At 35.0% G+C, this 15,168-nt stretch overlaps 1 protein-coding gene across 1 annotated transcript in view; it reads left to right on the top strand.

Annotated features, from left to right (window-relative positions):
* Nucleotides 1-15,168, top strand: part of LOC6039205 (phospholipase A1 3) — a 56,263-nt gene that overhangs the window by 23,246 nt on the left and 17,849 nt on the right. Inside the window, exon 4 of the mRNA XM_038249067.1 lies at nt 6,811-6,940. Coding sequence (XP_038104995.1) covers nt 6,811-6,940 — 130 coding nt within the window. The remainder of the gene's footprint in view (nt 1-6,810; nt 6,941-15,168) is intronic.

Here is a 15,168-nt window from a genome sequence, read left to right on the forward strand (position 1 = left end):
ATATAGTTTATAAGTTAGTTTTATGGTATCCCTTTTCCTTTTGTACATGTAGGACCTCCTACATTTGAAATCACTGAATAGCGAAAGCTACAATATTTCATGAATAAATGAAAGTTGTTAGTATTTAAAATTGAGGTGAAAAGTCATCGTTTGTGATTGGACACTCAATAATATTTTAACTGAATGAATGTACATGGAAAAGAAATTTGAATAAATATAAAAAAAAAAATCATTAGATTGTCCATATAATTTTCCAAACAAATTTGGCAGCTGTTTATACAAAAATAATATATGAAAATTCAAAATCTGTATCTTTTGAAGGAATTTTTTGATCGATTTGGTGTTTTTTGGCAAAGTTGTAGGTATGGATAAGGACTACACTGGAAAAAAAAACACACGGTTATTTTTTTATGAATTTAAATATAACTTTTTGTTACTAAAACATGATTTGCAAAAATACGCTATTTTTATTTTTCATTTTCTGATATGTTTTACGGAACATCAAATGTCAAATGTTATGAATTTTTGAATCAGTACTGATTAGAAAAAAAGCGAAATGTTGGTCGCAAAAACTTTTCATTTAAATTTTTCGATGGAAAATTGAAATTGCAATCAAAAAGTACTTTAGTGAAATTTTCATAAACTGCACAGTTTTCAAGTTATAGACGTTTTTACGATACTTTTTGAAAATAGACGAAGTTATTAATTTTTCAAAATTAATGCCCATGTTTACCCATTATTGAAACAAATATTTTTGAAAAGCTGAGAAAACTCTCTATATTTTGTTTTTTTTTTAAAACTTTGTTGTATACGACCTTTTGTTGCCAAGATATTGCAATGCAAAGATTTAAAACAGGAAAATTAATGTTTTCTAAGCCTCACTCAAACAACCCACAATTTTCTAATGCCGATATCCCAGCAACTAATGGTCAGATTTTCAATTTTTAAATATAAAACATTCGTAAAGTTTTTTAATCTTAAAACAATATTTTCATTTTTTTAAATCAAGACTCACATTTCAAAAAGGCCAAACATTCAATATTACGCCATTTTAAAATGTTAGTCTTCGTTTGAAAATTTTGATAAAAATTTTTTAGAAAAGATCGGAAAATTTCACGAATGTTTCATATTTTAACATTGAAAATCGGACCATTAGTTGCTGAGATATCGACTTTAGAAAATTGTGGGTTGTTTTGGAGAGACTCAATAAAACATAATTTTTCCTGTTTTTAAATCTTTCCTGTTTTTAAATCTTTAAACTTCATCGCTTTGAACCGGAGTTTCATCAGTATCATTAATTTTACATTTTTATATTGACTTTTCATCCCTGTAAGTGAAATTGCCTAAATTCGTATTAAAAGTTTTTCGATTTTTTGTTTTGTTTTAGAATTAAACAATACCTGCATTTTTTGGTCCTTTAAACTTTTAGGAGACCCAATAAAGCATCTTTTGAGAGACAGAGAAGCATGGGCCGAATGTGTTATGATGCCGATTTTTTTTTAAAGAAATAGCGATTGGAAAAAGATTTTCAAACTAAACATTTTTTGACAAGGTTCTGTTATGCAAAATTCAATTTTAAATTAAAATGCACTTTTTACATTAAAAAAAATTGCGCTTTAAGCAAGATTTCGAAAAAATAATCATATTTCCAATTTTAAAGAGACTGCTCATAAGTGCTTATTTTTTAAAACATGTTTTCAAAAAGCTGAGAAAATTTCCTACAAATTTGTCCCATTAAATTTGAGCATGAGCTTGAGCATGGTTGACTGCCAATGAGCTGCTACTCCGTTATTGACAAATCAGCTGAAGTTAAACAATTAATCAAAAATGATCAGTGGGAGCCAACCATCCATTCACTTTTTAACCTCTGAAGATCAATACTTTATTAGTCAATACCGGCGCCCTCCCAAGAAGCCTGCAGTTCAACAAAAGAGAGGAATAGTTGAAGTTGCAGACTTTGATGAGCACATAGTTTTTCGCTATATACTTGTTGATACTGCTTAAGACCGTTGAATCTACAGCATCTCCATCAAGCATCACGTGATTATTATTTTTTTGGTATTGGCTTTTCGATGCCTTCCGAGCTACGATGCTATGGGGAGGACTTTCATAACAGACCCGTCGGCGAGCCTTCCGAGCAACGAAGTTATGGGAAGATCTTTCTGGTTAACATACAAAATCACTCACACACAATTATTTTGTTCCACTTTTAACTCGACGATCCAAAATGTCAGTGCGTGTTTCGATTATTATGTAGAAATGCTTTTTCACCATAAAAAACCTTATTCGAGAAAAATAAACACAATTTACCCGACGCCGTGCCTTCCGATCAACGATGATATAGGAAGGGCTTTGAAAATGACAAAACAATTAATTAAGATTACAAAAGCACAAAAAAAAAACACCAATTACTCAACGAAAATGACGCTCAAGATACAAATAATTCAGTAAGGCAAGCGCGTGGCCTTGCCGCCCGCAATCGACTGAAGTAGGAAACACAATTAACACCCTGTTACTTTGGAACACAATTGCTACGACAAACTCAACCGGCGGCGTGCCCTCCGATCAACGATGATAAATGATGGACTGATATCATCATTGCTAGCAAGAAATAGCACATAGAAAAACACGATCGATTCTGTCAAGCAAGCACGTTGCCCCACCGCCCGCAAGCGACACACACACAATTCACGACAAAGGGCACACACAAATTATGCACTCACCCCATGCGAAAAGCGCACACACAAAGCACACAAAAAACGACATCAGAGACGTAAATTAACTCAAAGATCAAAGGTTCACGACAATCAAACAGGGATCGGTCCAATGGCTGTGTGAGTTGACAGATCTGGTAATTGATCTATTTTCGCACTAGATTGCTAAAAACTTTGTTAAGGGGTTACCTGAACTTTTCTTTGACGTTCAGAGCTCATATTTTATATCATTATCTCAAAACAACAAACAACTTAACTATACAATAATGTTGCTGGAACCCACTGAATTATGTTTTATGTTTGATTATGATTTTGAATATTCTTCCATTTCATCCCTTTACGTCCAAAACCAAAAATAAAAACCCCTGGGTACCATCTGCGCGAGAACATTCTTTCTCGCTACCAACCATCTCTCAGGTGTACAGACAAGAAAGCAAGATCAGATGCACCAAAGTGCTGCATTTTTGCATTGTTATAAGCGTCCACCGTTTGGATTGCATTCGTCGTCCTAAGCTGCCTCACTCCCCACTCCCACAGCTTGAAAAGTGTCGTTTCTTGGCAACGTAGAAGAGCTGCCACCCCGATGACAGCCAAATTGAGTTTTGATGTCAGCGGAACGCGCTTCACTCGTGTTGTCAACAGCTGGGGAACTTGGTTTTAGGATGAAATTCTTGGTGCTGCTGGTTCATGTTGTGACCTGGCGAAGATTTACATTTCTTGAGGAATGTTTCCTTTTGCTAGCAATTTTGCGTGCTTCTTTTTGAAGGAAGACATGGCACACCTGGTCACATTTTTTGCATTGTTTGTGCTGCTTAAAGAAAGGTGAATTATACATAGAATGTATGCAATTTTTGTGTTGCAAATCTGAACTTGAAAAACCTCTTAAAATATCCAGTTTTTTCTAGTTTCTTTAGTGACCATCAGAGGAACCTCCTCACAGCTAAACCTCCCTCACTCGCGTTCTCCTTCTGGTAGCCAGAGGGAACAAATAAATCAGATTATAAAAGATTGTCTGATTATATGAAATGTATTGCAATTTATTTTCATTCGCACGTGGGACGCTGTCATCTTTTCTACTCAGACCGGGCAGGGGATTTCCGGAAAAATGAGAGTATAAAGCTGTCGGAGCAATAGCTGTAGTGTGTGTGCTAAGGTGAGGGCTTAAATGTTGGCATTTTTATAAACGTGGAAAAAGATTCAAATAAAATTGAGTTTTGTTTTTTTATTTAAACGTTTTGGAACATGCATTCTATAAATTAAAGTAATAATCAGTAATAACTTAATTATTTTTTATTATCCAAAAAGTAGAATTTGCCAAAAAGTGTAAAAAGTGTTTAATGATGTTTAGTGAACAAAAATGCCAACTTTCCTGCTGAAAACTTTTTTTTTTTGCAGATGTAGGATTTGTGGAATTAATGAGTTTTGAAAACCTCCCATAATAAGAAATAAAGTTTTTTTTTGAAAAGTGCACAGTTTTTTAAGCAAAAGTCATGTTCCGCTAGAAATTTTTATTAGAATTCTAAGGCGTTTTTCAGATTTATTAAAAGGCTTTGTTCAAAAGATCACTAAGTGTCATGATTTTCTTTATAATGTGAGTTTGAATCGAGAAAAGAGCCACAGATGCAGATTCTTTTTCAAATCAGATGTTTCTTTTTAGTTTTGAAAAAGGATTTTAAAAAATCATTTAAATAATGTTGGTAGGAAATATTTTATAGGGAGAGATTTTGTTTGATTGTATAAAATTGATTTAAATGGCTATTTATCATGATTTTGAATTTAAAATCATGTCCGATAAATTGTAAAAAAATGTAGCATTTAATCTCATTAAAATAAATTTTGGGTGTGAAAAAAGTAACTGCTTGTATTTAAAATAAAAGAATGAAAAATAAAAACAAAATCGAAATTTAAAAATATTTAATCTTTACTATTTTTCTGTGATGGTTTTTTTAAGTTAAAAACTCTTACTAAAGAAGCATTTATTTACAAAATCGGCAATTTCGACCATTATTATTTTTTGTTTATTCAGGCTCAAACTTTATGGAAGACTTCCTTACAAGGCTCCATACAGTTCACAAATATTTTTAGGAATAGACAATCATGGTTGAATATCTTGAACTCGGTGTATTTATAAAAATATAACCTAAAATCTTTCAGCAAGTAAAAAACCGCATCACATGTAAACAGAACGGCTTTTTTAAAAACCTCTCTACTAGCACCAACCTTTTAGAATTTGTAAATTTTACACTGACTGCAATGCATAATCGCAATTTCGTAGAAGCAATTTACACAGACTTTAGTAAGGCATTTGACAGAATCGACATACCATTATTAATCTTCAAACTGCAGAAAATTGGAATTCAACCGAATCTTTTGGAATGGCTTAAGTCATATTTGACTAAGCGCGAACAAATTGTTCGCTTCCAAAATGTACTATCGGAATCAATTCACGTCACCTCTGGGGTTCCGCAAGGATCCCATCTAGGACCTCTTCTTTTCATCTTGTATGTAAACGACATTTCCTTCATTCTTAAAAAAATTAACGTACTTGTATATGCAGACGACATGAAATTGTATATGGAAATAGGAAATGCCAACGACAGTCATGTATTCCAAAACGAAATTAATCTTTTCTACACATGGTGTAGTAAAAGCCTACTCCAATTGAATGTAAATAAATGTAATTCCATTGCCTTCAGCAGAAAACATGAAACACCAAACATAACAGTATTATTAGGAAACCAACCAGTAGAAAAATGCAAAGTAGTACGTGATCTAGGTGTCATCCTAGACTCACAACTAACTTTTGTAGAACACTATAACACAATAATAAACAAGGCAAAAAGTACATTAGGCTTTATAAAGCGCTTTGCTTTGGACCCGTATACTATTAAATTACTCTATATAACGTATGTCAGGCCACTCTTGGAATACTGTAGTATCGTCTGGAATCCATACTATGCCGTACACCAAGCCATGAACCAAGCCGTACTCTTAGACATTCACCACTTTTTAGAATAACTGCATACACGACAAATTATTTAAAAAATTCGCCATTAAATCAAATGATGCGCTTTTATAATGAAAATTCACAGTACATACATTTCGACATGTCTAAACCGGAACTACGAAAAAATCTATACAATAGAAATAATATCTAGTATGTAAGAAAATTGTAAGTAGTCTATATAAGCTTGACGAATAAACAATAATCATTCTAAATACTTTACAATTGCAAATTTGACTATATATTAGACACTGAAGACACAAATACTATTTGACTTTAATTTCTTTCTCGAAAAACTTTTTTTTTATCATATCTAGGTGGCAAAATTTGTGACCAAAATTCACTTTGACTCAAAAGTTGCGTTTTTCCCTTAAAACATATTAAAAAATTTCAAAAAAATCGGTTTTGATTAGTTTTGAATACTCCTGATCAATACCTAAAACTTCGCAGCATATACCAAATCGATCAGAAAATTCTTTCAAAAGTTACAGATTTTCGAATACTTACGAACCATTTTTTCTGGACAGATGCCAAAATTGTATGGAGCCAAATTTCGTAATTTAAGCCAAAATTTTCAATCCTAACCCTAAGAAACTAAACTGCTCCAACCAGCTTTAGTGGCACCACGCCACCCGGAGGAAATCTTTAAGCACCGGAAGCCATACAAGACGGGGACCGAGATAAACGAGATATGTTCCCGGGGTCTTTCAGCCCCGGAAGCAACCATCATCCAACAGGTGTTTGGCTCAAACTGTGGCGGTGGTGGTAGACTCTTTTATTTTCCATGATTTAGGGTGGGGCTGGGGGAGGAAATATTGTGTCCATTGTCAGTCTAATATATCATTTAACGGAACCTCACCTTGGGGGGAGAGCCGGGGAGGACATTTCCTAATGGTGGCGTTCTCATAAATCCTTCGTTCTTTTGCTTGCTTGAAGCTTTTTCTTGGTTGGTGAAAAGAGAAAAAAAAACTAGCTTTAAATGAGGTTTCTAGATAGTGTACTTTTCCTCCTGTAAAGTTATAATATAGCTAATCCGATCGTTATTAAGAGTTTTTAATGAAATTTGCAATTTCCTTTGGTTTTCTTTTCCAGAAACGAATCCACGCACCAGGAATAGACTTGAAGATCAAGTACGACTCCGTGACGGGAAGGGGTTATTTCGAGGCTAACAAAACCAAACATCGTAAGACAAGCCGGCAGGATAACTTTTTGGAGTATTTTCGTAAGTATGCGAGATTGGAACATATTTGATTGAATAAACCGAGCAGACACATCACCACTTTCGATCGAGTGAAATCAATCGAACCCAACCCACCACCCATCTTTTAGTTAAGTTGGAGAGAAAAAAACATTACATTTCTCAACCGTGCAGCTTACAAATCATCTTAATTTTGTTCTTTTGGTTGTGCCGCTCACGTAATCCAGAGCAGAATATCATTTTCATTGATGGGAAATGCTGGCTTCTGAAGGGACGTGGAATCCGGAATGTTTATCTGCTGACTGGGGTTGAAACGGATATATCAAGGCGATCCTTTGCCTTGTAAAACTGTGGTTAACAGGTGTCAGGGGTTCTTTAAACCAATTTTCAGATGAAAAAAAAATAGGCAAAAATTAAATAACAAGCCAGAATTAAAACATTTTAATGCTAACTTGTCACACGTGCTTTTTGGGCCAAATTGAGTTAAGAACATTTTGCGCAGCTCACAATGCCTCACTTTTTCCCCCAAAACACGATTTCAATCCTGAGATATTCGATAAAAACCAAAAAACTCCGTGCATTTTTGTCACTTTACATATGAAAGAAGTTTCAATCTTGTCGTGCTATCTTATCACTCCCTGAAAATTGATGTAAGTGCGACAACTGACCAAAGGTATTTCAGGTCAAAACGCGTTTGACGCACGTACAAGTTAGACTAGCGTAACACATTGGTAATTATAACTCGGAACTCCAGCAACCAACTTCAACCAAACTTCGGGACAATGCACATAATAGTCAGCCTAACGAAACGCGATTGTTATTGTTTACATTGCGTGCTCTTGTTTTTGTTTATTCAAGGTCAAACATTAAAACGCGTTTTTCGCGGAACGTCAAATATATATGTATTCTATTCGATCCCAGACGGTCCCGGTGGCATTTTTCGAGACGAGATTTGTCTGAACACGCCTTCCGTCGGACGGGGAAGTAAATGTTGGCCCCGGTCTAACCTAGAGGGTTAGGTCGTTAGCTCAATCCAGGGGTATGAGTCGTCTCCCTGGGTCCTGCCTCTTAGATCAATCCGAAATACTGGCTTTTTACTTCTTACTAAAACATACTTTAAGTTTTAAAACTCAAAAGTCACGATAAAAAAAAAACACACATCACAAATTGCACATGATTCCAAAATTCAAAATAATAAATTGACAGCAAAGTTTAAAAATAAGTGTTTCCAAAGGTGTGACAAAATGTTACGAAGGAAGCAGGTATTTGCGAGATGGCATCTTACTAAGGATTTTTAAATGTTTTTTAGCTTGATCATTCCTTAATTTTATTTTATTATGCATTATGATTTAGCTTGAATTCATTCGAAATTTTTAATTATTTTATTCATTTTGAAAGTTTTTAAATCATTAAATTTTGGGCGATATTGACGTGACGTGCTATATGGATTACGCTCCAAAAGTTTTTTTGTTCCTCAAAATACAGGTAAAAGCTTAGATTTCAATAACTAATGATTTCAAGACAATTTTAATGGGTTCTAATACAATTTACAAAAGTTTATTCTTCGAATTATGGTTAAAATTTTGGCTATCAATTTTCCCAATTCCAAAATATTTTGATCATAATAAATGGTTTGCTGGAATCCCTCATATGTTTTCGATATTTTATCAAAACTTTATGCATCATGAAAAAATAATGAGTGTTTATTTTTACATTCAAAGTTTCAAATTGGTGTCACAGACCATAATTCATTTCTAAAATTTACTTTGTCTACCACGTCATGTTAAATTTTCAATTAATATATTTTTTCAATGTGGTATTTTCTAGAGTATGTTTCAAAGTATATAAACTATATTTTTCACAATTTGCAATACGGCTATCAAATGAAGCGAAATTTAATTTTTATTTCATATCATAAGAGTTTTTTGTTAATACTAAAATTTGCACAAAATACTGTGTTTTTCAAAGTATTTTTTAAACTTTGCAATCTGGGTATCAAAGGAAGCAAACATTGTTATGCATTTTCACTTTACTAGACCTTTTTTTCTTTGATAAAATCATAATTTTTACAATATATTCTCGAAAAAACTCAAATTTTCATAATTTGCTGCATGGGTATCAAAACGAAGCAAAACTTTTTATGCATATTAGGGTGAAAATAAAAAAAAATGTTATCAGGGATACCTCCTGATTCAATTTCCTAGGCAAAAATAAGTAACTATGATTTTTTTTAGCGAAATTGGTCGGGTCGCTTTTTATCGTTGAAGTTGGTGAAAAAAATCTTATCATACAAAAATGTCTTATTTAAATCAGTAATAACTCTTCAGGGTTTACTCGGATCGTTTTGCGCTCTTCGACACAGTTGTTTATAATAAAATTTTACTTTAAAATCTCACACTTGATAATGATCCGACACATTGAACGTCACCTTTTGGCGGAATTTAGAAGTTGTAGCTTTTCCCTATATATTTTCTTTCGAATTTTCCCATAAAAAGCGACCTTTAACCCTTAAACCGATTTGGCTCAAAATTGGCCCAGTTACTTAATTTTACCGAAAGAATCGAGTCAGCGGATATCTCTTACGGTTTTTCTGATTTTTTTTTCTTATCACACTAATGCATATTCGCTTTATTGATTTTTGCAAAAATACTCAAATTATCATAATTTGCAATATGGGCATCAAATGAGGCGAACTTTTAGTGCTTTTTCAATTCATTCAAGTGTTTATGTAAAATACTTAAATTTTCACAGATTACCGTATTTTAACGAATACATTCAAATTTTTAATATTTTTTCTCATGGATATTGCAGGAAGTGAAATTTTGCTAGTATTTTCTCTGTTAACCCTCTAATGCCCAATTTTTTTTCGAGAATTTCAATTTTTCCGTTTTCAGGAGGTCATTTTGAGCAACTTTTGTTGCACGATACGTACGTTTTATGTTTTTATTGTTTCATTTGTAGTCAATTAATTTTCATTTATTTTGTTTAGTTTATGATTGTTTTTTATGGTTTTTGGCCTATACTACTACCTCCTATCATTTCATTTTGCCTATCTAATTTTTCATGTTTCTACAGTCACTTTTTATTTTTTTTTGCTTGTTTTTCACATTTTCTGCAATAAAATGGCACAATTATCACTTAAAGTGTAAAAAATGCGAAAAGGCATAGTCTGGGACACTGGAAAAATTACTGCATACTTCTTTTTACTTAAAATAAAGAAATTTTTTGTTAAAAACACAGCCAAAATTGACCCCCAAAAATGTATTTTTAAAAACATTGGTAAATCGTTAAACAGGGCCGATTTTCACCAAACAACAATGTCGCATTTTTTATGGGCCATACTGTACAAAAAAAAACAAACATTTGAAACTGCGTTTTTTTTATTGAATGTTGAGTATTTTGAAATAATAAATTATTTTTGAAAATTTGAGTTTATTACAAACAAAATTTCGCCTCACATTATGAAAATCTGAGTATGTTCTGAGTCAATTCAGATTTTTGATAATTTTTTGGAGTTTTTATACTTTGTAACTTACTGTATTATTCAGTGAAAGCTTTGAAAATTTATCAACATTTGTACAATTTTTGGATGTTAGTTTCGGATTAGTTTATTAGTTTCGGATAGAACAGATCCTATTCAGACTGTATTCCCGATATTGTTAAGGATTTTTTTGTTTTTTTTTTTTTTTTTTAAGTTGAGTCTAATCAATTCGAAATTTTTGTATACAAACAATCCTTTCCACTCCATTTAAATTTATATTGATTGCCCATTTATAATTTTCTTGTTTAGCCCATTTTTTGGCAAAACAAAACACATGCTTTTCAGAACCGGCTCCGTTGCTTAATGGTTGCGACTTCTGCCTCGAATGCAGAAAATTCAGGGTTCAAATTCCGGCCGGTTCCCTTGAAATTTCGAATCAGGAATTGAACTTTGAATATGAACAAAAAACCTTTAAGAATCAGGTGGGATTCAAACTCACATCCTTTGGATTGATGGTCTGGGACGCTGACCAGTCGGCCATCGCGGAGTTAGTGTTCTAGAACTGAATTGATCCGTAGTGGCGAAATAATGTCACAAGGTATAACATATCAAACCATTATATAACTACTAACACCGTCTCAAAACAGCCCAGGGCCATCTCATATACTCATGAACTGGACGAGGGAGTCGTGGATTGCCTGGCCTGAGTCATCTGCATTACCGATCTATGTCCGTACAATTTCAGAAGAAATCGTTAGCCGGGACCGTGGTGTAGGGGTAAGCGTGGTTGCCTCTCACCCAGTCGGCCTGGGTTTGATCCCAGAAGGTCCCGGTGGCAAATTTTGAGACGAGATTTGTCTGATCACGCCTTCCGTCGGACAGGGAAGTAAATGTTGGCCCCGGACTAACCTAAAAAGATTAGGTCGTTAGCTCAGTCCAGGTGTAGGAGTCGTCTCCCTGGGTCCCTGCCTCGGTGGAGTCGCTGGTAGGCAGTTGGACTCACAATCCAAAGGTCGTCAGTTCGAATCCCGGGGTGGATGGAAGCTAATGTGTAAAAAGAGGTTTGCAATTGCCTCAACAATCAAGCCTTCGGTTACCTAGTTTCGAATAGGAATCTCGCAATCGAGAACGCCAAGGCAATGCTGTAGAGCGAATAATTTGATTTTGATTCGTTAGTTAGGGTCTCGTGGCGCAGGGGTAGCGGCTTCGGCTGCCGATCCCGATGATGCTATGAGACGCGGGTTTGATTCCCGCCTTATCCACTGAGCTTCTATCGGATGGTGAAGTAAAACGTCGGTCCCGGTTTCTCCTGTCTCGTCAGAGGCGCTGGAGCAGAAATCCCACGTTAGAGGAAGGCCATGCCCCGGGGGGCGTAGTGCCAATAGTTTCGTTTTTTCGTTAGCCATAGAAAGGTATTCGTTTCAAAAGGTTCTTGAGATATATGGTGAACCGTCTCAGTTGAAATATACTTTGGTCATGGCCAAGTCCTGCCAAGACGAGGGTTCAAAATACATACAATACATACATACATACAAAACAAAATACATGCATTTCAAAAAATTCCAAATTATTAAACAAATCTTTATAAACCCTGCACCATTCCAGAAACATCGCGTAAAGAGCTGGCCTCGGTGCGTGCTCTAATTTATTTTTACTGCCTTCCCCGCTCATTTGAATTTAATAAATCACAAATATTAGCTGCCGCTCCGGTATGATTGAGTGGGTGGTGGAAAAAGTTTTTCTTCGGATTTCCTTTTTTCCAGCCCTTTATGTTTCGATGTTGTTCTTGTAAGTCGCCCAAACACCCAGGGAGAAACGCATACGGTCTTTATCGAAGAAGAAGGTGGTTCTCTTCTCGCCCAAGGTGTATGCTTCTCACGTAGAATATGGTGGAGTAAATTTTTCTTGCGTCCACAGCTGGCAAATTTATCTTTCTACCAGACAAATTATTTACATGGAGTAGCGAGAGTTTGTATCTTAAATATCAATCTGCACACGTCTTAAATCGTGCTGCATTTTCGGAAACAATCTTAAGCACGTGATACGTGCAGAGTGCTTACACCTCCCACGCAGTCAACCCCCTCACACTTAATATCTCGCAGACTTCAGTTATTCCAATGTAATCTGTTAATTCGTATAAATTATCCAATTTACCCCCGCCAGCGTTCCTCCCCCACGAGAAAACCTCTGTCGTACAAATTTGCACTCATTATTCATAATCTAGTGAAACTTGCTTGCTTGCTCGCGCGCACGCTTTCCTCTCGAAGTAAACTGCAATTTAACTAAACTTTTCCACTTGCGAGTCTCAACCTCCGCCCACCCCCTTTGACGCTAACTCCTTTCGATGTGCTGCTTGAGGAATTGCTAAAGGAGTGTTGCGTTGTGGGGGCGTCCATGAATTTTTATACAAAACTTGCATGTTTCTTTGACAGAAATTTTCAAGTTTAGAAAAAATGTGTAGCTGATTCAAAATCTAAAAAAACACACAGAAATGTTGATCTTTTATTTAAAAAATCACTTTTTAGTTTTGGGACATTGTTAGTTCTCCTCAAAATTCATCAAATAAGTTTAATTTTTTTCCAACAATTCAAATTGCAAAAAGGTAAAACATTCTCAATTCGCAACATTTTCAAACAAATCGGGACGTTTTCTGTGGTAGCTCCCATTCTCTAACTCCAGATCTTCCCGCCGAGCATTCGTCGTTTGCTAGCTTCCAGCAGTATGAATATTTCTCGCGGTGTGGCACGCTGCCACCAACCAACTGCCAACACCAGACACGTACATGGTTAGGAATGGCGCTGGAGAGTGTTGTTAGTTGAGTTCAACTCTCTTGAGCTGATACGATGGAATTGCGCTGGATGCCAAACAGCAATAGTTGCTTTCTGAGGTGAAATCTGCTACTGTTTTTGCTTTTATCATCAGTACGAGTTCTGTGTTAGAAGGATCTATAGAATTTACAGCTTATAGAAAATGCGTGTTTTATGATTATGAAGATTTTGCAAACATAAGTTGCAAATCTGCAACGTTCAAACTTCGAGTTACCCCTCAAAGTATGCAATCAGCAAGACCCCTTTTTCCACAGTACCGTCAATTTAATTACAATTTTTACTTGCTGTAAACACAGCCACCTCGTGTGAACTCTGACCTTAGTTGCAGACCCGCCACCGTCCTCATATTTTATCGCTGAATCGCGTTCGATGGGTATTGATTGCAAGGGAGTACTCCGTTGGTTGGGGCCTCCAGCATCCGAATGGGAAACGGAACGCCATTGGAAACCCGTGCGGCGGAACATTGTCCCGGAGAGTGCAGCTGCAGCAGTAAGGGCCCTCTTATCCGTCCGTTTTCATCCAGAAAAACCCACCCCCATCGTTGATCTATGGGCGAAACTGGTCGGAGCTGGTCGTCGATGATTTAAAGGGTTGGTTTGGGAAAAGTCTGGTTTTCGTTACTTGACTGCAAATTTTTTTGGAACATGCCATTTTATGGAAAATTTAATGTTAATTTAGAATCTATTGACCCAGAAGGGTAATTTTTTCATTTAGAACAAAATTTTTCATTTTAAAATTTCGTGTTTTTTCTAACTTTGCAGAGTTATTTTTAAGAGTGTAATAATGTTCCACAAAGTTGTAGATCATACAATTACAAAAAATTTGATATATATACAAAAGGTGATGTTTATATGCTTATAAACATCACGAGTTATCGCGATTTTACGAAAAATAGTTTTGGAAAAGTTGGTCGTCGCCATTCACGGCCGTTCATCGTCACCCGTGACAGACACGGACGACGAAACAAAGAAAAACGCAAAAAGTAACTCAAAAAGTAATTCAAACGTCTAATTTTACATAAATGTCCCTTTGACACAAAATTTCTATCTCATCTCCGTTTCAGGATGCAATTTTTTGAAAAACACCTCTTTTTTCGACTGTTCAAAAATGGAAGGGGTCGTACCGCCCCTCCGTCACGAGATATCAAAAAACGGACCTCGGATTCGTGATCAGGGACAAAAGTTACTCCTTAGGACAAAGTTTCACGCAAATCGAAGAGGGGTCGGGTCAACTTTTCCCGATTTCGTGTGAGTTGGTAGAGAATTACCCAAATACAAATGAAAGAAATGCACAAAACAAGAAAGAAAACTGAAAAACTAGAAAAAAATCAGACAAGTGAATAATATATAATCACAAAAAATGCAGCAAGAGACAAAACACAGAAATATTATGCCTTGAAAAATATAAATAATCAAAATCACAGTTTCAACTATTAATTAAATTTGACAGTACAAGGTTTACTGACTTGAGAGTAAACATCATCATGTAAAGGAAGAGGGGGCAATATTAATCCCCTTCTTTTCTCGTTATTGGGTAGAATTTTTTGGGGAAAAATCATAAAAATTAGAAGCAGAGCACTGAAAAACAATACTGGTGAAATTTTAGCATCGTAGTATAAAACCAGCTCAAGATATTTGCAAAACTAAAAAGTTTCAATTGTGATTATAATTTAATGATTTAAATGTTATTATTTGTAAAAAAACGGTATATACAGAAGCTTCATACCAGTGAATGTTTACCTAGAGAATTCATTGTTCACGAATGCTCATAAGCAGGACTGTTTTTTTTTACAAATCCACAATAGTTAAAGCTTTAATTTTTTTATGTTTTTTAAAAGTTAAAGAAAATTGTACTAAACCTTACATTCTTCTGTTAATTTGAAAAAGTTAGATAAATAGAATTGTAAAAAAAATAGTTAAATATGATTATTTGAGACAGTAGAA

Source organism: Culex quinquefasciatus, chromosome 1 (genome assembly GCF_015732765.1).
Source record: "Culex quinquefasciatus strain JHB chromosome 1, VPISU_Cqui_1.0_pri_paternal, whole genome shotgun sequence".
NCBI lineage: Eukaryota > Metazoa > Arthropoda > Insecta > Diptera > Culicidae > Culex > Culex quinquefasciatus.